The 24,442-nt window shown below is 39.4% G+C and overlaps 2 protein-coding genes across 5 annotated transcripts in view; one reads left to right on the forward strand and one right to left on the reverse strand.

Annotated features, from left to right (window-relative positions):
* Positions 1-8,158, reverse strand: part of RFX7 (regulatory factor X7) — a 132,068-nt gene extending 123,910 nt beyond the window's left edge. The window contains exons 1-2 of one of the 4 annotated variants that reach the window (XM_061157221.1): positions 8,045-8,158; positions 5,225-5,390 (exon numbers count right to left, since the gene is read on the reverse strand). In XM_061157221.1, coding sequence (XP_061013204.1) covers positions 5,225-5,385 — 161 coding nt within the window. In that variant the 5' untranslated portion in view covers positions 5,386-5,390; positions 8,045-8,158. Of the gene's footprint in view, positions 1-5,224; positions 5,391-5,535; positions 5,664-8,044 lie in introns of those variants that run through there. The other 3 variants (XM_061157222.1, XM_061157219.1, XM_061157220.1) reach the window with 3 other exon arrangements.
* Positions 6,098-24,442, forward strand: part of TEX9 (testis expressed 9) — a 215,917-nt gene continuing 197,572 nt past the window's right edge. The window contains exons 1-2 of the mRNA XM_061157226.1: positions 6,098-6,381; positions 22,790-22,821. The gene's annotated coding sequence lies outside the window, so the exon portion shown is untranslated. The remainder of the gene's footprint in view (positions 6,382-22,789; positions 22,822-24,442) is intronic.

A 24,442-nucleotide genomic window follows, 5' to 3' on the forward strand; every position in this document is an offset into this window, starting at 1 on the left:
AAGAGAAGTCTTGCACAAGGTAACAAGTGAATTACACCTTCAGGTAGTCCTCATGGGCTAGCACCCAAGGAAATACCAGCAAAAGCTAGTAATTCGTCCAATGAAAATGTTCTGCTGACTGCTGATTAGTTAAATGTTAGTCTTTCTCTGTACTTCGGTATACTTTCTATTGCTGTCAATATTAATTTTGTAATAGAGTCATAGAAATTTAACCTAAAGGAACTTGCAAGGTCATCTAGTATAAATTTTGCATTTTATCCACAAGGAAACTAAGGGGTCTACTTTTACCATGCTTTAGCACTTGTCACCTCATTCCCTGGCCCTGAACTGAATAAGATAGGGTTTAGTACACATTATTGCTTAGGTTAACATTACAAGGTTAATATTCCAAGTGAATGGGCATTCCTCAAATGCCAGTCTCTAGCATACTACTTTGTATACAGCAGGTACTTAGGTGAGCACTTAACACACCGTTCTTGTTCAAATTCAAGTGAACGATAATGCTCATTTTAATTATTTTCATTTGTATAATTTTAGTGCGTAACATTATTTTTCTAGTATAAAAAGTGATTTAACCTAAGTTTTTATTCAAACCATCTTTAACAACAATAAGCTATACTTCTGTCTTTCCTACCACTGTGAAGTTCATTTCCCTCAATAATACCAAAAACTAATAGTGAGATAGAAACCAAATCAGTTCTGCACATTACATCATTCAAGACACCTCTCACTGGGGAGAGCAAATTGGTCAATTATTTATACACACACATATCCATTACCTAAGTTAAATAAGGCCGTAAAGTTGAGGGGCTTGAAACTACTTAACTTGCTTTCTGAATAACGGGAAGACAATTTCATCGGTTTTAGATTATAGAGGAGAGCAAGGAACTGCCTTCTTTCTGGAACCAGAAACAGTGCTAGGATGCACCATCACAGCTGGCCTCAATATAGACAAGCAAAAAGGACTCTAAATTTTTGGTGTGGGTATGGAAGACAGACTGAACTTAGGGCAGGTAGCATGTCAAACAACTACTCAAAATATTTAAAAGCCAGATGATTTACTACTAGTCAGTCTCTAATTTTAAAGCAAAATGAAAATCCTAGGCTTATGGTTAAAGTAAACTCTAAAGTCATGAGCTTTATAGTAAATGTTTTCTACTGCAGTTGAAGAAACAATAACTATTTCTTAGACAGAGCTAAAAACTGCCTAAACCAGAACCAAGGACAAAACTGAACTACTGAGTTTTCACAGGGACAGAAAATAGCACAAATAATGGCACTAAGAGGAAAACTTATGGATCACCACACTTTGCTGAAAAATTTATGAATTGCCATACTTTGCTTACTGCAACTAAGAAATAAGTTGCTCAATTTGGGTTTAAATTCTAAATCTAAAATGTACCAGATTCAGACCTCTGTATGATTTACAGGATTAAATAAAGACAAGGAACTATAGCCACAGTACCACTTCTAGGATCTGATAATGAAATCAGAGGAATCCTATAGCTTCCCTGTCACTCAATTTATCTCCTTCCATAAAGTGAGTAGAATAACACATCATATAGGATTGCTTTTGGTTTATAGGTCTTACTTGCAAACAGAGGTATATAAATAAAAATAATAATGGATAATAAGTAATACTTCTAAGAATTCCTGAATTTCTTGGGTAAATACGTATTAGAATATTTTCTACAATGGAACATCAGGCTTTCTTTTGAATTTATAGGTAAAGGTTTGTTATCTATGATACCATCTAATTTCAAACATGTTAATCCCTCCCAACCATGCAGGTATGATTATTCTTAAACATAACTAATCACAAACAGGCAGGAAAGATTTCAAAAGCAATTTTTCCACAGTAATTTTATTCTATCAGGGTTTCAAGAAAAACTACTTTTTAAAGGGAAAGAAAATCACAGGTTTTTTTGGTCTAAAATACAAATTAAAAAAACAAAACAAAACCAAAAAAACTATAAGACATTGGTAGATAAGAGGAAGGAAAAACTTACTTTGGTACTCTTTTTTTAGGTAACCAAAGAGGATTGCAATGTAAGTTAAAGTGAGCAGTGAGGTTAGATTGTGGCTTTGTTTTAGGTTGCCAGTATAAGTCTTTATTTAGGAAAAAAAAAATGCACGTTACTAGCTTACCTTTTTTAATGAAAAGTTTATAACAGAATTATTTTCTATTATTTACAAAATATAAAAACGATTGTATAGCCTATTCAGTATTAAAACACACCTCTGAAAATAACTCTCCTTTCGAGTGAGCTGTGTAAGGGAAGTGACTTGGATCTCTGTCTATGGAGTGGGAATGAGATCAAGAAAGGTGAATGCTCATTCCTTGGACTTAAGCTGAAGGTACCCATAAATATATTATACAAATATTACAACACTAACAAGTTAGTAACTTCATTTTGTAGAACTGTCTTGAAAAACACGTATTTCCAAATCTTAAGAATTATGGCTCCTGATGTTAAATCATTAACATCATGATATCAACTCTGAATACTTAATATTTTTTCCAAACACTCATTTAATGCTTGAAATAACCATGGACATACTTTTAACTAACAGTATTTTACTTTAATGAACAGAATAGATTAATTATGAACAGGTAATAAATAATTTACTGTCTAGCTAAAGGCCTACATCACGTACTATGTATCTATAAAATATGAGGACAAGTTCAGACTTGTTTGTGACATGAAGTCCAATAATTTAGAAATTATGATCAACCCAAATGCAAAGCTCATTTGATAATTATTAAGTACCACATTTCTGTGTAATGTAATTTTAAAGTCCCATTAGTAATGATACCAAAGGTTGATATAAGACATAGTCCAAAACTGATAATCTTTCAGAACATTATCAAGTGATAAAATAATTGGTAAAAAGATACTATTGCCTCAATAAATGTGAAATGAGATATCTAAATAACTGCGATCTTATCCATTAAGTCGTTTTAATTTTATACATATACACATACTATTTCTTAGGAGGAGATGGAAGTGAAAGAGCTTTCACTTTGTAATGTCTTTATTTTATATAGTCACTTAATGAATTGGTCAATTCACAACATCCAGTGTTGTGGAGGAGGGGCTATGAGGCTATACATAAATATAGCCACTAACACTGTTCATGATCCACAAATGTTTAAAGTTTTAAATATAAATAAATAATTTTGCAAATAGGATTTCTAAAGCTGAAAATTAAATGCTAGTGTGCCAGTTCAATTTTAAAATGAAGTTACAAAATTGTACATTTGGGGAGTAAGGTGTTTGTTGTCATTTTGTTTTTTCAGAGTAAGTACCAAAAACTGAAGTACATTGTACTTTAGAAGTTTTCCTCACATTAAAATCAGTGCAGTTAAGTTGTAATAGATGTGTAAATATAAATTATCAATTAAAGAAGAATTAAATCACAATTTACCAAAAGAGCACTCCACTACATTATTATTCAAACACTTCAGCCTGCTGCCTATACAACTTACTCATACTTTAAAAATATAAGGTGAACGCTCCTTTCCCCCATTGTTCTCACAATAAATCAAAACATATAATTATTAATTCAACTTTCAAAATTTGCCTTTCTTAAAATACTTTAGTCCTTTAACTTGGATGTCCCTTACCTGAATGTAAAAACCAACGTGCTCAATTCAGACTTCAGAGACGCTGGTAACATTAAGTTAGGGGGAAGAAACCTGGTTTCTGAAAATCTTGATGATAATCAGGATATTGAGTATCTCTTCGTTTAAATTATAGCTCTAAAAAGGGGGTGAGGGCATCTATCGAAGAATAAACCCTTCTCTTTCTCTCTCTCTCTCACACAATCCTATTTATCTGACCTATTCAAACGGCGACAACATGACTATTGTCAACCCTAAAATATTCTTTTAAAAATATTTAAACTTCATCTAAAAATGAAAACTGAAAGCAAGATACTCAGCTGCCAAATACTGTGCAGTATCAAACTATTAAAGCCTGCACTGACCTACTTCATATTAGCATCATGACAATATGGATGTGTGCCAATAAATTAATGAAAATTACTACATAACAAACTTTAATCGTGCATTTAAAAATTGTCACTGTTTTTAAATATGTAAATATGGTACTACAATGCCAGTTGTTTTAGGATAGATTTATTTTTAAATTGCAATATAAAAAGTAAGGAGGTTTGGTATTTCAGTAATCATATTCAATGATGAACATGTAAGATTTCATAAAATCAGAGCTTTTAAAAACACATTTAATTCTATTTTTAATCATCTATTAAAAGCAGTCTTAGACCAAACTCCAAATAATGCTTTCCATTTTAAAAATAGCACTACACTTTTTATAACATGTCAGTTAATGAAGAATCCTACAAAAATAATGCAAGTTCATGTTCACAGAATATTTCCAATGGCTCTAACAGAGGACAGACTTAACTCAGTGTCTTTAATTATTAAAAGACTGCCACCAGTCTTTCAGAGTTTAATCTAATGTTGAAATATTGTAAATTCTTATACAAGAAAGTACAAGAATAGCAAAGGATATTTCATCCAAGGGTTCTAAAAAAAGACACGAAATGGCAACACATTTATTTTAAATGAAAGCATCCTTTAAAATTGGAAAATCACTTTACAGTGTAAACTACCACCTTAAAATGTCTCATACTATGGAAACCCTTTCTTCACAATCAATGCAAAAAGATTAAGGTCCCTGGAAGAGAAATTTAATCTCAGAATAAAGAAGGCAAAAATATCCAGAAACAGCAGCTAAGCCAACTGAAAGAAAGAGACACATTAGGTTTTGTGCTGCATATTAATAGTCTTATGCACAATGTCTGTTTGGTGAAAATTCACAATACACTGCTTCCTCCCAGTATGACTGCAAAAAGGAGTAAACACATTTCACGTTTCTCAGTCCCAAATTCATGCTATCATCATGCAACATGACTTAATTTCGACCCATATTCCTCTTACACATAAGTGAAAAACACTTGTTTATCTGCACTTGCAATTGAGGAGGGGGTAAAAGCATTTTCTGGCTCCGGAGCCCAGGGGCTGATGCAAAGTCCCCACACCTCCAGAGATCCTATAAATACGCACCCGACTTCGGAGACCCACATTCAACGAATGTATCAGCCTCCCTCCTCCGCTCCCCAGCCCGCCGCCCCCCACCCTCTTTGCAGCAGAAATGTGCCTGGGCTTTTCTACCCCAGCGATGGAGGATCCTCTTACCAGATGGAGTTCTTGATCCTGTGTTGCAGCGCGCTGGCCTCTGTCCCTGGCAGCCCGGGCACAAGGGCTGGCAGAGCCACCCCCGAGTTGGGGGCGCTGGGGGGAAGCTGCTGATGGGCATCAGGCTGCTGTGGCGGCGGCTGTTGTTGTTCCTCTGCCATCGCTGCTGGAGGGGTGGGAGGGAGGGAGGGAAGATGGGGGCGCGGGGAAGGGTGAGGGAAGAGACGGGGAGGGGAGGACGAAGGGGGAGAGGAACGGGGAGGGGAAGAGGAGGAGGAGGAGGAAGGAAGCTGGATAAGCTAGGCCTTTACCCCAGGGCTCGAGTGAGTCGCTTTCGCCTGCCGCCTGGGGGACATCACCGGGGAGACCGAGCGGCTCCTCACGGCCGGGGCGCTTCACCGCGGGAGAGGCATGGCGGCTCCCCTCAGCCCCCCGCCGCCGCCGCCGCCTCCTGCCGTCAGCGGCCGGGGCTTGGGCGGGGATGAGGAGGGGGCGTCTGAAGATGAAGTGGGGTGGGGGCGAGGCTCCCCCAAATCCAAGGAGAACGGCTGCTCAGCGACCTGACGGCCCGGCCTTTCCTTTCTCGCCCGCGGGGCTTTCTACTCCGGGGGCCCCGCGCTGCGGCTGCAGCCCCAGGCTCGGCTCCACGCCACTCCCCACGCCGCCGCCGTCGCCGCCGCTCGCTCCCGGCCCCGCCGCCGCCGCTGCCCTGCCAGCCCCGGAGGCAGCCCAGTGCGCGCAGCCGCACTGCGGCCCGGCGCAGACGGCAAAACACCTACCGCTCGGCCGCGGGGGGGGCGTGGACCAGTGTGTGCGGGGCACGGGCGCGGGCAGGCGGGGGGCTGGCGGAGGGGGGCGCCCGGGCGCGGAGGGCGGGCGCGGGCCAGCGGCGCCCGGAACGCGCGCCTCCGGGGCCGAGGACGCAACTGGCCGAGCTGGTGGAGAGCAGGAAAAACGTGGGGGAGGTGCTGGCGAGAGAAAGAGAACTTGCGTGAGGAGGAGAAACCAAATTTAATATTTGGCGTGGAAATGGGATTTTTTTTTTTTTTTTTTTGCATCCTCCAAGCAAGTAAAGTGAAATCAGTCAACATTATCTCCCCTCCCCTCGACAAGTGAGGATTACTTTCTCCTTGGTGAAAGGAACAGAATTGAATCAGGTAAGAGGATAAGCTGACTTTTCAGAAGCCCCCAAAGAAGAACACCCGTTGGAATTAACCACCCTTTAGGTAATTCAGTCTTGAACGGAAATCGCGAGGCAGGAGCTGGGTTGAGTGCTCCTCGGTCGGGCATTCAAAGCCCTCCAAATCTGGCCCCACTTTAGCTATCCAATCATCGCTGCCTCCATCCCCCTGCAAGAACTCTCGGCTCCAATCAGTGAAGTCTCCATGCCATTCTCAACGCGCAGCAGACTCATTCTTCCTTCGTGCCTTTGCTCCTGCTGTTCCTCTCACCTCCCTCCCCACCCCACCCCCTTTCCAGGAACGCCCTCCTTCCTCCTCTATACCGCTCTCCAGCCAACCCAGTCTCCAAGGCGCAGCTCAAGTCGCGGCTTGTCAGGGTCCCTGGCAGCCAAGGCCCCTGCCCGCCTCGGAAAGAAACGCGTGTAGTTCTCACAACATGGAGGCTCAGGCTCCATTCACAAGCTCCTTCCTTTTGGATCCAGTTGAACCCCTGAACGTCCTCTCTGCCCCTTCCCCCGCTACTCATCCTTAAGAGCTAGCTTTGCCCACTGAGAGTAAGGCTCCCTGCCAGAAACAGGCAGGTCCCCTTTAAGAGCAGAAGAATTGGCTTTTCTAGGTGGGGCTGATCACGGAGGCCTAAACTGCCTGGTGTAGAACACTACAGCCAAGGTCTCTGGCACCAGATGGAACAGCTGCTCAGCTCATACTGACCTTTCTCTGGGCCTCTGGGCGTTATGAGCTCTTCAGCTTTAACTTTTCTGACAGTTTCTATCGTGTTTCTACCTGTCAGATTCTCTGGCCACTTTCCTGCAGTGCTTGGACTTTGGGCAGCGAGTCTTTGCCACCTTTTAGACTCCTTCTGGGTGTGGGGAATCTGCTTGGCTTGGGTTTCTTGGCCTTTGGAGTTCTCCGTTCCCTGCCTTGGCCTGGAACCCTTTTGCTTTTGCACCACCGTGCCCCCAGGCCTACCTCACAGAATCCACTCCCAGATTCGCTGAGTTCTTACACGTGGTGGGAGCACAGGGACAAGGAAAGAGGAAGGACACCTGTGTGCAAAATAGCTCTTTCATGAGGATTCTAGGCCTGTTGGATTCCTTTGCACCCTGAAGCCCATGGCACTGATTCTGTCACACAACGAGCCCCCCTTTCCATAAGCTAAGGTCACTGTTAGCTTAGCCACTTTTAGAAAGTTAAGTTATTAATTCATTTTTGCACACGTACCCTTGGGTCCTATGTAAAGGTAGGCTTTTTTTTTTTTTCCCCTGTACCAAATTGATAGACATGGTGTGCCCTAGACCGAAGCTTTGAGGAATAAAAACAGCTAATGCTAATAACGAATGCACACCTTCCCTGTGCAAGACCTAGCATTTTCTCTACATTACCATCTGCAAACTGCATAACGTAGGTACTATTCTCTCAATTTTACAGATGAACCAGAAGCTTAGTGAGGTTAACTGTCTTAAAGTGACCCAAATAGTAAATGAGGGAGTAGGATTTGAATCCTGAAGTCTCATGCCGAAAAAGAGGTTATATCGAAAGATCTTGGATGCCTATATAAGCTCTATATCCATGAAGAAGATGGAGGAAGTAAAAACACTTTGGGCAAAGTCCCGAAGTCCCCCAGGTTCTAATTTTTTACCTTGCCAAGAGAGAGTGATGGCTCCACGTTGCCACACCCTGGGAGGGGGAGACCCTAGGGAGTGAGAGGTTCATCCAAGAAGGGAAATTATCTGAGTCTGCCAAAGTCCTTAAGAAAAGGAAGCTGAGAACCAGGACGGTTTTTTAAAATTTCGCTGCCGGGTGTCACACAGGCTGACTTCCCGAGTGCAACTTTTGAGGGTTTTATAGGTTCCATAAAAGAGCATGTCAGCCCACCAGCCACTAGAGGGCACAGCAGAGCTGCGATCCTGGGCTGCCCTCTAGCGGCGGTGCTGACGAAAGGGCGTCGTTGAATCTGGGGCCTTCAAAGACCCCATAGAAAGGCGGTTGGAAGAGACATCTCCAGCTCTTAGGTTCAACAAGCAATGAGAAGAATGGATTGGCAAATAGTATCAGATTGAAGAGATCTTATTGCTAGAATGGACATCCTTGCTGGAAGGCTGTAAATCGTCGGCCCCCACCACTCACTTAAAATCTGGGAGTAGAGTGTGCGGTTTTGTTACCGTTTTCGGACAGGGCAGTGAATATAGTTAGTTATACTAGTAGAAACCTGAAAGAAATCTGATGAAGTTACTCAGAATCGTGGGTGAGGACTCAAGCCAAACCCAGACACCTTGAGTGAAGGCAGCAGTGTGCCCATGGTGTTTCTGAAATTTGTTTGCCCCCGCTCTTGTTATGAAACTGTATTAAGGCCCCTCCGGGACCTAAAATCACTGTGGTTCATTTCCTCAGACCTTCAGTTTGACTCACTGAGAAGTAATGGAAAACATTCTAGTAATCATGAATTTTCAATAGAGCATACTAGATTTTGAGCTTCTGTTTCTCAACCCTGAAGATTATAAGTCTGTTCTCCCTGTGAAAGTGTACTCCTGTGGAAAATTTTGAGAAACACTGAGGTAGTGGGAAAGAAAGACTCCAATCTGGGAGTCAGAAAACCTAAAAATTCAAACCCTCTATTTCCATCTTGGTAAAAATGAAAATCATGACCTACCTCACAGGTTGTGAGAAACATGTTAAGGTGATACCTAAACCAGGGTACTGCTATGCACAGAGAAAGATAATCTATAAGGTGGACTGTGAGCACCTCAAAGTCTCATGTTCTATTTATCCTCGTAATCCTGGGACACAATTCCTTACTCCTGGGTGTTAAGTAAATATTTGTTGAATTCAGTAGTTACCTAACCTTAATTTTCTTAGCCTGGTACATCATACCATCTTGCTCTCTTCTGTCTAAATTTTGTCTCATTTATGAAACTATATTTCTTATATGATAAATGTACATGCATTTATTATACCCAGTACATAAGAGCATCAGACACTGAAAATATAAATAAATAGATAGATAGGTAAGACCTGGTCCCAACTTGAAATAATTCGCATTCTGGGGAGCAGAGAGACCTATTACTATATATTAGTTACACAAGATGATGAGTATAGTGGAGGAAGGGATTGGTCCTACTCAGAGCAAAAAGAGCTTTTGGAGAAGACCTCTTGGCTAACATTTGAATGGGGTCTCATCGGGTGAATGTAAGTTCAACAGGCAGAGCAATAAGGGAAGATGTTTTCAGACCAAGGGGCAGAGCAATAAGGGAAGATGTTTTCAGACCAAGGGGCAGAGCAAACACTGGTGTGAGGCCATGAAAAGACACATGGGATGAGCACATAATGCAGTGTTAGCTTTGGGCTCGGATCCTTAATAGAGTGTGTAGGGGAGGAAAAAGGGGGGACGGAGACACAGTCCGTTCTATAAAATGTTATTCTGTGCTATTAATTACAGCTGTTCTGACAAAAAATGAGGCCCAAATAGGCTTCATCATTGGTTAATACTGAATAAATGCTTAAAGTGTACATTTAATTTCCACAAATTACAGTGATTTACAGATGTGGAAAAGATAAGGTTCTGCCCTCTTTTCCTTCTCTCCTTGAAAACTAAGTCTTCCCTCATCCTCTTTTCCTTTACCATTACTTTCTCTGCCTTCTTTAGTTGCAAACTTTTCCCTCTAGAGCTGAAAGTAGAATATGTAATCATCTACATGTTATTTAAGGGAACAGGAATGGAAGGCTTTCCACCTCCAAAATAAATCTTTCTCCATATCAGAAAGTGGTGTAACCACTTTCTTTGGGTTAAGCTGTTGTCTTTCAAAATGCCTGGAGTCCTAGGGGAGCTGATCTATTAAGTTCCAATGCTGTAATGTAATTGAGTTTTCAGTCTTTTACTAGCTTTAGAGCAAGGGAGGTGAGGGCAATGGGGAGACAGACAACAAAGAGGAAGCAAGATTACAAAAGAGAGAGGTTGGAAAGTTCAAAGCCAAGTGCATATTGGCAAATTTGGTTAAACTTTCTCCATACTGTGCTTACTAATGTTAGTGTGATGTGAAAATGTGAGTTCTCCTGTCAGAGCACAAATATTCCATTATGTCATTAAAACAATGGTTTGTTAAGGCAAAGTAGCCTAACTATTCATAGCCTTACCTGGTGGCTCAGATGGTAAAGAATCTGCTTGCAACTCTGGAGACTGGGTTCGATCCCTGGGTTGGGAAGTTCTCCTGGAGAAGGGAATGGCAACCCACTCCAATATTCTTGCTTGGAAAATCTCAGAGGATCCTGGTGGGTACAGTCCATGGGTGGCTATTTAAATACTAGGCAAGGCAACAGGGTGTTAACAACCTAGTTATGTTACCCTATCTATACAAGTCATTCTGTCAGGTCCCTTTACTTATCTCTAAGGATTATTGAGATAAAGTTCTCCTAATGTACTTGGCTCTTCAAGTGAAAGGTATTATGAAAATGCATACCAGGTACTGCTTTGATTTCATTTAGAAATTCTCCATTGTTGTTACCATAGACATGTTTATGTTGTGACCTGAATTCTCTTGATGTGAAAGAAGGTTCAAGTTAGTATCATCTGTCTGAATTTTAAAAGAAATGTTTACTTTTACTTGGGGCCAGAAAGGTCCCAAGTAGAAATGTGATATCTTGGAAATTCAGGCCAGCAGCAGCTGTGAACAGAAGCCGGTAAAGTAAAAGCATATTTACCTAACCCTAAAAGTGACGGTGAAAAGACGCTGGAGGCAGCCCTTCAACGAGGAGGTCAGCCCTGGTGCAGTTTGAACTGGTGGAGCCTAGTCAGTAATCCATAGACTCATCGTTCTGCGGTTCAAGACACACTTATGTTCTCCTCATATACTAATTATTACACTGAAAAAGATTTTAAAACAATTGGTAAATACAATATTGTTCTAATCTTCAGGAAGTTCATAATCTAATTGGAACACATGTCAGCCCACACATATTTTTAAACACCAAGTGAAAATACAGGGGACAAACAAAAAAACAAGTGTGTGACAGGCTAATTTATTGAGCTGTTAATTTGGTTTATGTTCTTATATTTTCCCTCCCCTCCATTCCAAACAGGCTTCTAGGGAGTTTGTGTTTCTAGGCAGAAGGAAGTTGACAGGAATTCTCTCTTAGACAACTCCAGGAGGCACCGCTCGCATTGTCATTGAAGCCGCCTGGACACAGCTCCTTAGAATGCACCATCAGTGGTATCCCTGAAGTTGTGCCCAGTGATTTGCCCTCCAGGTTTCTTGCTCCCAAAGGGGTTTTGCCAGGGGATTCAAGGGGTAGGGACATCTGGGGGAGAGAGGGAAAGGAGGAAAGAGAAAGAGGGAAGGAGGGGTTGTGCGTAGGTGGAATTGTTGCAAAAGAAAACATTTCCCAAACTGGAAAAGAGTCAAAGTCAGGGTTTCAGTAGTGAGGATACCAGCCTTGTTTCCTTGAAGAACCCCAAGAGCTAGCCAAACATCAGATAGATGCATGGTGACCCCAAGAAGACTGGATCCCCCTGCCACTGCTACTCAGTCCATGAGCAGAGCTATTGTCTGGCTTGTGGGGACCATACATCCCTGAACAGTGAAGATGTCAAAGTCCATCTTCCCCCATTTTCTGGCTCAACATAAATCTTCCAGACTCTGGTGAATTCCTCGGGAAGAAGGGAGGGAAGCCTGGTAATAACTGGGATTGGATTTCCTTCTACTTAAGCAGAATTAAGGCTGGAATCACTTAAGTCTGAGGTGAATTTACTTTGATTTAAGCACAATAAAGAAGCATAACATTTCTTGCACAATCAAATTTGTTCTTACAGATTTATGCTTAACTAGCAGTGAATACAACATACAAAACAGTGTTGAGAGAGTAAGGTCAAGAATCACAGTGAATGGCACAACTAACATCTGCTGAGGGAATTAAGAGAAAGAAAAGAGCAAATGGAGCTAAAGTAAAAGGAGGTGACTTTATGGAGGGCTTCTGACAGAGCTAGAGTGTAAGGAAAGGAAAGGAGTTTATGAACGTGGGAGACAGAGTGGCGGCAAGTCAGAAGGAAAAGCAATGTGAACAGAGCAGGAAAAGGAGAATCGCTATGAAGAGATAAACAGAAGACTGGCCTAATTGGAGTGAATGTGTGTGTGTCTGTGTGCATGCTCAATGTGTCCAACTTTGCGACACCATGGACTGTAGCCTGCCAGGCTCCTCTGTCCATGGAATTCTCCAGGCAAGAATACTGGAGTGGGTTGCCATTTCCTCCTCCAGAGTATCTTCCTTACCCAGGGATCAAACCTGCATCTCCTGCGTTGACAGGCGGGTTCTTTACCACTGAGCCATCAGGGAAACCTCAGTTGGAGTGAAGAGCTGATGATAAAGGTTGTGCTGAGTATCAAATTTCCAAATGTCTTCTTCTGTCCTCACTGAATAAGGCAGAGTTGTATCAAAGAACAACCAGTAGATTATATTATAAATTTCTTATAATATTATCATCATATACTTATCATAATATTTATTGTAATTATTTTATTACATAGTACAAAGGAATTGACTGGCATGATTGTGGGAGCTAACAGGTTCAGACTCTGTAAGGCAGGCTAGCAGGCTAACAGGCCAGAAACTCTTGGGCAGGAATAGGCACTACAGTTTCATAGGTGGGATTTCTTCTTCTTTAGGAAAAATCTTAGTTTTGCTCTTAAGGCCTTTCACTTGATTAGATGGAGCCCACCCAGAATATCAAGGATAACCTCCTTTACTTAAAGTCAAATGATTGTAGATGTTAACCACATCTAACAAAATTCCTTCACAGCAACACCGAGGTTAGCTCTTTAACTGAATAACTGGAACATTCGCATAGTCAAGTTGACACTTAAAACTAACAGTCACATTCACTACACTCTTTATGTCATCCCTCATGTATCTGAGAAGAGAGAAGTCTTTGAACCTCAGGAAAGATCATTTCCTATGAAGTAGGCCAACCTATATTCTTTCCTTGGGTATATTTATTTTCTATCCTTTTTTTCTTGCTTTTGTATATAAATATATGTATTACCAGGAACTTTTTCTTTTTCTTTATCCTCCTCCCCTTCCATTATCTGATGTTGTGCTAAGGAAGAATTGTGGTTTGATGTTAGTATGTTTTTTTTTAATCTTTTTGTTTTTCCTATTTATAGTGCCTCTAATGTTATCTGTTAGCATCATTCTCCTGAATTGACCAAAGCCTCGGGTTCCTGCCTTCTATAACCCTCTAAGGATTTCAGTCAGTGTAAGCCTCCATCCTTGTGACTTGTAACTCTGGGTCCCTGGTTGGAACAGGGCTAAGCATCCAAGATAAGGGCAACCAGTCCCCTGATTGGACAGTGACCTGTGAACTAGCTAAATATAAGATCTTTGCCCAAGGAAGAGGTTAGTAATTAATTAACAAATTGATTCCTTTCTTGGAGAATATAAGTATGACTAAGGGAGAAGGTTAGGCAGTTGGTGGTTAAAAAAAAGTACACAAAAAGACAAGAGAGGCAAACCTCAGGAATCATTAGACAATAGCAACCAGTAGAGGCAATAAATAAGAAGCAACTTGGAGTAGATAAATCAAAAAGGCTTTCTGAAGATAAGATAATTGCTTAGTCATGGTAAGAGCAACAGGCCCAGGGGTGGATAGAAATGAGGAGATTTTTATTTTTGGCCATACCGCACAGCATGTGGGATCTTAGTTCCCCGACCAGAGATCAAACCCTCACACCCTGCATTAGAAATGTGGAGTCTTAACTGCTGGACCACCAGGAAAGTCCAGAAACTAAGGAGATTTTTTGATGGAGCTCCAGAGTAAGGGCACACATGAGAAAGAGCAGGTTATTGGCCAGGCCTTGGGGAAATTCGGAATAACTGCCCAGAAACCCAGGAGCAGACTTATAAGTGACCTCATAGTAACTTGAAGAGAGCTAGGAAACTATAAAGTTTATTCAGGTTCCAATGCAGTTCTAGCAAATGATTTATCTTCTCAGATCCCCAAGAGAAGTTTTCCATTGCTGTCTTATTTTGGTGTGAATCTCTCTTTTCCAAAAGAGTCTTACACATGCAGTTGTAGTCCTGACCATCTCAAGGGCTCAATCTGTGTCAAGAATTACATCCTCTTGGAAGTCTTAGCTTATCCATTCTTCATCTCACCCGCACGCAGGTTGAGTTAACTGTCCCTTTTTGTGTTCCTTTAGGACCTTCCACAGCCTTACATCACAGATACTACCTCATTATGTGGTAATTGTAGATTTACTTGTCAATTTTTTGTACCTACCCTTCCCACCTCTGGCTCCCAGTATATATAGTCAAGATGTGTGTTTTTATTCTCTGTATCTCCTACATATAGAATAGACCCTATCATAAAGTAGCCAAATAATAAACATTTGTTGAATTTTTAATTAGGGAGAGCTCCTTTTGTTTAGGCCAAGGGGGGAAAAAAAAGGCAGAATGTCAGAAAAAGCAGAATGGGCTAAGAAAACTCAAAAGCTTATCCGTAATAAGAGTGCAGGTACTAAGAATTTAGTTAATTCATACTTAAAATTCATGTCTCCATGACTCTACACAAAAATTTCCCAGGCAGCCAAATTTTGTCTGTTCAGCTAGACACCTGGTGCTGTGATTCTCCAGTTTTAAAGGTACCTTGGCCAGCCCTGTTCCTTTTAAGGGAAAGAGTCAGCTACATTCTCCATTTATCCTCTAGTTTCTTATCTGAATTCAGATCCATGTGCTCGGGTGGGCCAGGCTTAAGGCTGATTCTCAGGGTGATCCCTTGGGCTTCCAGGCTGAGAAGCCAGGACTCAGATGTCAGCCCTACCCCTTGCTACTTTTGTACCCCCAGATAAGTCCCTCACAACGCTCTGAGCCTCAGCTTCGAGATGGTAGAAATGGGGAAATAAGGACTCCTTTATTAAGGGCTATAACTATAAGGACTATATAAGGACTCCTCATAGTTATGCTGAAGGTTTTCTGAAAAATAATTGTGAAAATACGTAGCACAATGTTTTATACTTAGCAAGAGCCACATAAATGTGAATTTCTGTGTATTTTATTTCTGAGGAGGTGGAGAAGGGAAGGGAAGCCATAAGATGATGGTAGAGGATAAGGGCCTTAACGATAGCAGGAGTCCTGAACATCAAAAGGGGTAGCAGCCTAGGCGGGAGAAGGCAATGGCATCCCACTCCAGTGTTCTTGCCTGGAGAATCCCAGGGGCGGGGGAGCCTGGTGGGCTGACATCTATGGGGTCACACAGAGTCGGACACGACTGAAGTGACTTAGCAGCAGCAGCAGCCTAGGGACCTTGTGCCACCACTTGAAAATCTGATAAATCACAGGTCTTAGTCATCTAAAGCCACAGTGTACCTGTGGCAGTTGCTGCAGGAGATTCCTTGATCAGAACTTGGAAGGACATTCAGTCCCTGCCAGGTTGAAATTGGTGCACAACTGATAGTGAGATAGATACCATTGATGGCAAGGAAAAAAGTTTTTGCCTATTCCAAGCAGAGAAAATTTAGAGATTCACCTAGTGCTGTCTCAGAGAGCTCTGAGAGTGTGCAGTGGTGTCTGACAGTAACCCCTGCAAATGAACCCAGGGCTGGAAATGGAGAAAGAGAGGAAGATATTAGTAATCAACTGAGAAATCTCAAGAGTATTAATAGGATTTTCAAACACATCTGCTCCTTCTGAGGTCCTGAAAGAAAGCCCAATGAGACCAGCTAGTCTACCGAAGGACTTAAGAGCCCAGATAATATGTGTGAGTGACTGGGGGAGGGTGTATCAGGGTTTATGCTTTCCAGTGGTTCTAGGAAGAGACCCTTAAATCAGGACTAAAGACTGTTCAAGTTAGCTCATGGTGTACTCTGGAATCAACAGCTTGGCAGGCAGGGATCAAGATGTGGCAGGACAAGGGTAGAATTCCACAGCAGGATGAGCTTGTTAGTCAAATGTCACAGATGTCAGATTGCTGCCTAATGTGTCATTTGTTATCAGGCAGAAAACGTGGCTAAGTGATTAGAGCTTTGCAGTAACCATTGTCTCCTACCCCCGTGAAGGAAGACGTTTTAGTTGAATGGACCACCCAATCTATTTTTAAAGGCATGAGACTGGAGACTAAGTACCCCTTTTCATTACAGTTGGTGAACATCCTTTTCTCATTTCAAATCCCCTCAGATGCTGTTGGAGTAGGGCTTCCTTGCTCTTTCTGTGTCACAAATACTCTTTCTGAGTATATTTTTAAAGGTTTTGAAATTTTAAAAATGGTAATATCATGTCACCACCTACAAAGCAATTATATTTAATGGTGTTTTAGAAGAGTTAGTTTTAAAATCCTGTACATGAACATTAAATCAAGACATCAGACTGAAGGAAATTTACCTCTACAAAATCTTATGAAATGACAAAAATGACTGAGAGAGAGGGGAGAGGGGAAAAGGGGTGTGGAATAACTGGTAACAGGTTCTGGGACAAAAAAAAAAAGTGTTATCAATGTATGAGAAAATCTTAGGAGATGCTATCAGGCCTTGGCGGGCTTCCTGATGGCTCAGCGGGTAAAGAATCTGCCTACAATGTAGGAGACCTGAGTTCGATCCCTGGGTCGGGAAGATCCCCTGGAGGAGGAAATGGCAACCCTCTCTAATATTCTTGCCTGGGAAATTCCACAAACAGAGGGGCCTAGTGGAGTACAGTCCATGGGATCACAAAAGAGTTGGGCACGACTTAGCAACTAACCAACGATAACACCAGGCCTTGGAGAAATAAACTAGAGCACCTGAACCTCAAACACTCCTAAGCTTAAAACTACTACAGGAATAGAAGCAATTTCAGGGATGCTCCTATTTCAAAGAGAGCAGATTCAGTGAGTGGAGGGTGCTGGGGTAATGATTAGAGCAGTGAATGGAGACACCGCATTTGTGGCAGCTGGACTGCTGATCTCCTTCCCTTTTCCTGCTTAGAACTGTCCACAGATTAAAGCAGTGAGTCCCTGTGTCCTGGGAGCTGAAGACAGAACAATAGCAATGGACTGCAGAAGGGGTGGGAAGACCCCTCACTCTGAAATCACTCTATCCAGCAGAATGTCCTTCTCTTCTCCTATAATCACCAGAGTCAACTCACATTAAGTGAAAGTAGAGCTCTAACAAGAATTTTCATTTACGAAGTACAAGAATAATCAATGCAAGATATAATTATAATTCAAGTTTGTACATGTATCAAATTCACTAAATACTGAAAAAATACCTGTGGAAAGATAAATGAAAAGATACGTAGACATTTGTTTTATAAATTTCATCTTATAACTTTCAGAAAAATATAATTATAAGTAAAATACATACTTATAAGTATTATAACAATTATCTTCAAAGAGATTAGGATGTTATTACATTAGTGGAAAGGAAGCAAATAGTCATCTTAGAGATTAAGAACAAGATTTTCAAAATAAGAAAACTCAGCAGATGTGTATCACCAATAGAAATTTCTTGAAAGAATAACTGGCTATTAAATGAAGTTTAATAAAACAAGTAGTGAATCCAATTGCACAGTTGCACTCATCTCACACATTGCACATTGCAATGAATCCAACTGCACAATTGCACTCATCTCACATGCTAGTAAAGTGATGCTCAAAATTCTCCAAGCCAGTCTTCAGCTATGTGAACTGTGAACTTTCAGATGTTTGAGCTGGTTTTAGAAAAGGTAGAGGAAGAAGATCATGTCAATGTATGTCAAAAACCACTACAATAAAAAAAAAGAAAAGGTAGAGGAACAAGAGATCAAATTGCCAACATCTGCTGGATCATAGAAAAAGCAAGAGAGTTCCAGGAAAACATCTATTTCTGCTTTATTGACTATGCCAAAGCCTTTGACTGTGTGGATCACAATAAACTGTGGAAAATTCTGAAAGAGATGGGCATACCAGACCACCTGACCTGCCTCTTGAGAAACCTGTATGCAGGTCGGGAAGCAACAGTTCGAACTGGACATGAACAACAGATTGGTTCCAAATAGGAAAAGGAGTACGTCAAGGCTGTATATTGTCACCCTGCTTATTTGACTTATATGCAGAGTACATCATGAGAAATGCTGGGATGCAGGAAGCACAAGCTGGATTTAAGATTGCCAGGAGAAATATCAATAACCTCAGATATGCAGATGACACCACCCTTATGGCAGAAAGCGAAGAAGAACTAAAGAGCCTCTTGATGAAAGTGAAAGAGGAGAGTGAAAAAGTTGGCTTCAAGCTCAACATTCAGAAAACTAAGATCATGGCACCCGGTCCCATCACTTCGTGGCAGATAGATGGGGAAACAGTGGAAATAGTGGCTGACTTTATTTTTCTGGGCTCTAAAATCACTGCAGATGGTGATTGAGCCATGAAATTAAAAGATGCTTACTCCTTGGAAGGAAAGTTATGACCAACCTAGACAGCATATTAAAAAGCAGAGACATTACTTTATCAACAAAGGTCTGTCTAGTCAAGGCTATGGTTTTTCCAGTGGTTGTGTATAGATGTGAGAGTTGAACTATAAAGAAAGCTGAGAGCCGAAGAATTGATGCTCTTCTCCAACTGTGGCATTGGAGAAAACTCTTGAGAGTCCCTTGGACTGCAAGGAGATCCAACCAGTCCATCCTAAAGGAGATCAGTCCTGGGTGTTCATTGGTAGGCCTGATTTTGAAGCTGAAACTCCAATACTTTGGCCACCTGATGTGAAGAGCTGACTCATTTGAAAAGACCCTGATGCTGGGAAAGATTGAGGGCAGGAGGAGAAGAAAACAAAAGAGGATGAGATGGTTGGATGGCATCACCGACTCAATGGACATGGGTTTGGGTGGACTCTGGGAGTTGGTGATGGACAGGGAGGCCTGGCATGCTGTGGTTCATGGGGTCGCAAAGAGTCGGACACGACTGAGTGACTTAACTGAGCTGAATGAATCCAAGAAAGATGAAGATATTAAAGAAACAGTGAAGAAGAAAGAAACTAGTTAACTTGCCTAATTATGCTATATATTTAAAATTAATAACATAAAATTAAAACCTAGACTAGATACTGGCAGACTTTTTCTGTAAAAGGCCAGAGAGTAAATATTTTCAGCTTTGTGGTCCATACAGGCTCTGACTCAACTGCTCAGCTTTGCAGTGTGAAAACAGTCATAGATAATATGTGATTGAATGAGCCTGTTTTGTTCCAATAAAACTTCATTTACAAAGCAGGAAGCAGGACAAATTTGGCCTGCAGGCCACTAATGTTTTGGATGAAGGCAACATAAAGATGGCAGAGACAAGGTACGATGGAAGAGATAAGAGGGAAGTTCTGAAAGTGTGTAAAACACACACAACCAGATGGCAGGAAAAATCACCAGTAATCAAAATATATGACAAATGGATATAATTTCCTAAGCAAAGACAGAAATTTTCAAATTTTGTAAAATAGTAACATGTCTAGTCATAAGATATTTAGAAGAATTACATCTAAAAAGAAGTTTGAAAATAAAAGAGCGTAAAAAGATAAATAAGCCAAGTAACTAAAAATGGATAACAAGTGTGGTAAAGAGTCGGACATGACTGAGCGACTGAACTGAACATTTTAATGTCAGACAAAAAAAAAAAAAAGAATTTAATGTAAAGAGGATTTGACAAGATAAAGAACATTTCTGTTGACAAAAGATACAATTCCATAAGAAGGCCAATGAATAATGAACCTTTACAAACCTAACAATATAACACCAAAAGTCATGTTTATAACATAATATATGAAGTAAAAGCTGATAGAAATACATATAGGAATGAAAAATACACAACTATTTTGGAAGACTTCAACTCAAAAACTGACAGATGAGGTAGGAAAAATGTAAGCAAGAGTAGTGAGGATTTGAATAACACAATAAAGGAACTTGACTGAATAGGTGTAAAGGACTTTGTATGCTATAATGGTGAATGCATAATCTCTTCAAACACACATGCAACATTAGCTACCTTCTAAAACACAAGGAAAATGTTAAATTCCTAGATAAGAAATCATTCAGTTCACATTCTTTGATCACACTGCAATAAAATTTGAAATTAGTAAACAAAAGAATACAATTTTTATAACTTGGAAATAAAAACCCACATCTTTAACTTAGAATAACTATAGTGAAAATAAATGTAAAATGAAGTTATTGATTAGTTAAAAATAATGATACCAAAATTTATTTAACATTAAGATACAACCAGTTTTGTGCTGAGTGATCTACTTGGATTGTCTCATTTTATTATCGCAATAATCCTGAGAAGTTGATTCCATTATCATCTCTTTTCACAGATGAGGAACTGAAACACAGAACTCTGTTAAATAACCTGCCCAAGGGCACATAGATGATAGAGTTGGGGTTTGAACCTAAATAATACAGTCTGGAGCCAGTGTATTTAACCACTACAACAAGAAGAACGATGAGATCAATACAATTCAAAATCTATACATACTCAGAGAAAATATATAGCCTTGGATGCATACATTGGAAAATAAGAAAAGAGTGAACAGAAGCAAATCATACATATAGCTCAAGAAGCTAAAGGGAGAAAAATGTAAACATTTATTACTAAAGAAAAAAACAGACATGAATGAAATGAGTAAATTTTAATAAAACTGGAAAGAACCAAAAATATAAAAAGCCTAGTATGTCTAATCAAGGTTAAAAAAAAAAGAATTATCAACATTTGAAATGAGAAGGGACATTATAAGTATAGAATAGATTCTTAAAAAGTCTGAGATAAATTCTAAATTTAAGATGATAAATCAGAAAAATCTAGACTAAAAAAGTTTCTGGAAAACAGAAATCACCAAAATTGATCCATGAAGAAATGTTCATCTTAAAACAACAAGCAACAATACAAACACTGAGAGCACTGAGAAGGAATTCAAAGCTCTCTCATAAAAGGACACCAAACAAAGAAGGTTCTACAAGTAAGGAACATGCTATACTGATTTTAGCAATCCAAAGCCTTGAGAAAAGTAAAAAGTTTTCTAACACATTTACACTGGCGCTGACATGGCCTGAAATTGAAAACTGACCAAAAAAGCATACATTCACTTAATGAACACATATTTAGGTATCTTAAGTATTAGTAGAATGAATCCAGAAATGTATTTTCTAAATGTCATAACTAAGAAGGATTTATCTAAGGTATTCAAGACTGCTTCGAAATTCAGAATATATTAATGCAAATCATTACATTCAAAATAAAGTGATATAAGTATCTTAAGAGATGCAAAAAGCATTTGATACAATTTGTCATCTATTTTTGATTAGAAAGAAAATGACTTTTGCAAACCTGAAGTAGAAAGAAACTTCTTTGTTTTTATGAAAGATATCTGCATACACAATATATGTGTATGTGTTAGTCGCTCAGTCATGTCTGACTCTTTGGAGCCCCATGGACTATAGCCTGCCAAGCTTCTCTGTCCATGGACTCCTCCAGGCAAAAATACTGGAGGGGGTTGACATTCCCTTCTCCAGGGGATCTTCCCAGTGCAGGAATCAAACCTGGGTCTCCTGCATTGCAGGCAGGTTCTTTTACCATCTGAGCTACAAGATCATACCTAATAAAATATTACAAGATTTCCCACTAAAGTTTTTTCAGTATTGTTTTGATAGTCCTGGCTATTGCTATGTAATAAAAAAAGAAATAAGTAACAAACAAGGAGGAAATATTTTCAAAATATGTATTATTACATTTAATAAGGAACACTCCAAAATTGATAAGAAAAAATATAAACAACATAATAAAGACATGTGCCAAGAATCTAAATAACCACTTCAATCAGAAGAAATTTAAATAATGAATGAAAATAATTTAAAATAACAATGAACTGCATTTTTTCCCCTTAGAACCGGCAACTTTTTAAGAGATTGATAATATCTAGTGTTTATAAAGATGTGTGGAAATAGGTATTTTCATATATAGTTGGTCAGAATGTAATTTGTAAGGCTTTCTTAGAAAGCAATTTAGCAGAATTTACCAAAATTTTTACTCTACAATTTTCTCAACAGTTTTGTTTCTGCTGTTTTAGCCAAATAAAATTAATTGTTCATAATGCACAAAAAATATTTGTTTGTTTGCACCAGGAAATTTTAAGAAAGTTTGTTGCAGCATTGTTTCAAATAATGAAGAATTAGAAATAATTTGTATATCTGCTAGTAGGGAAATTACTCAATTATGTTACATTGATACAATAGAATACTATCCAGCTGCTAAAGTGAAACTGATCTGTATTCAACAGAAAGGGCTGAGAGATGAATTTTTAGGCTAAAAATAAAATTATTATAAAGCATGAATTTTTAAATATTACACATATATGTGCATGTAAATGCATTAAAAATAATTTGAAAGTAGGATCACTTAATGGATTTTTCTTTCTAGGGAGGACAGCAAGAATGAGGGACAGGAAACAGGTAAGGCTAATGGCTTAGTCTCTATTTCAGTGTTGTTTGAATCTTTCAGTGAAAATATATTCATGTAAATTTTTCTGTTTTATTAAATTTTTTTTTTGAGTTTTAACATTCGGAGACTAAAGTGCAAAATCAAAAGTATATATAGCCTGATGAATGTTAACACGTGTATTACTTATGTAGCCACTGCCCAGATCAAGATGTAGAATATTTCTTCTCCCCAGGACACTCCATTGTGCTCCTCTATTGTACCCACCACCACAGATTATTTAATCTGTTCCAGAAGTTCATAGAAGTAGAATCATACAGTTTACTCCAATTTTGTGTCTGGCTTTTTTTTGTTACATATCATGTCTACTATACTAATCCATGTTATCAGTTCTTTTTTATTGCTTATAGTATCCCACTGTTTGAATATACCACAATTTAGGTATCCATACTCCCCTGATAGACATTCAAGTTATTTCCAGCTATTAGGAAGAAAACTGCTATGGCCAACCTTATACACATCTGCAGTATTCATGCATTTCTCTCATATACCTAGCACTGAAACACCTGGGTCATAGAGGAGGTTTTAGTAGAGTGATTCAAGGTGGTTGTAACAATTTACATTTTTGTTAGTGTATATGGAAGTTCCAGTTCTAGTTGCTCCATATTCTGGCTACCACTTCATATTGTCAGTTATTTTCATTTTAGCCATTTCAATAAGTGTATACTGATATTACATGGTGTTTTTGAATTTGCATTTCCCTGATAACTAATCATATGGAATATATTTTCATGTACTTACGTCCATACTGATAGCCTCTTTTGTAAAATTCCTGCTTAAGTTTTTTCTCATTTTGTTTGAGCTGTTTTTCTCCATTGAGTTGTTATATCTTTTTCTTTTTAATTTGTTGACATTCTTTATATATTGCAGATATATTTTTTGGATATATATGCTACATCTATGATATGTTTATATATACATGCATATATATATATGCATATGTATCACAAATATCTTCTCTTAGTCCATGTCTTGTTGATTCACTGTCTTGGTGGTGTACTTTGATAAATAGAATTTCAGATTTATAAGTCTTTTATTGTTCATGGTTTTTTGGGTCTTATTTAAGAAATAACTGCCTATCTCAAGGTCATGGTATTATTCTTCTATGTTATCTTCAGGAATAAGGATCAGCAGATTATGGCTCATGTGGCCTGCCACCTGTTTTTGTAAATAAATTTTAACTGGAACACAGCCATTCCAATTTATTTATGTATTCTCTATGGCTACTTTATGCTATAACAGCAGAGTTGAGTAGTTCCAAAAGAGACCGTGTGGCCCACAAAGATGAAAATATTGATTATCTTGTCTTTTACAGGAAAAATTTACTAACCCTTCTAGAAAGTTATTTATTTACTTTCATATTAGGCTATAATCCAATCAGAATTAAGTTTTGTAAATGGTGTAGAATAAGGTTAAAGTCTGTTGCATATGAATTATCCAATTGCTTCAGCATCAGTTTTTGAAAATAAAATCTCATTACCACAAAATTGCAGTAGCACCTTTGTTGTATATCAGGTTATTGTGTAGGCATAGCCATTTCCAGACTCTCTCTTCTGTTTTACTGTCTATCAATCA

This window comes from Dama dama, chromosome 12, assembly GCF_033118175.1.
Source record: "Dama dama isolate Ldn47 chromosome 12, ASM3311817v1, whole genome shotgun sequence".
NCBI classification, from domain to species: Eukaryota; Metazoa; Chordata; class Mammalia; order Artiodactyla; family Cervidae; genus Dama; species Dama dama.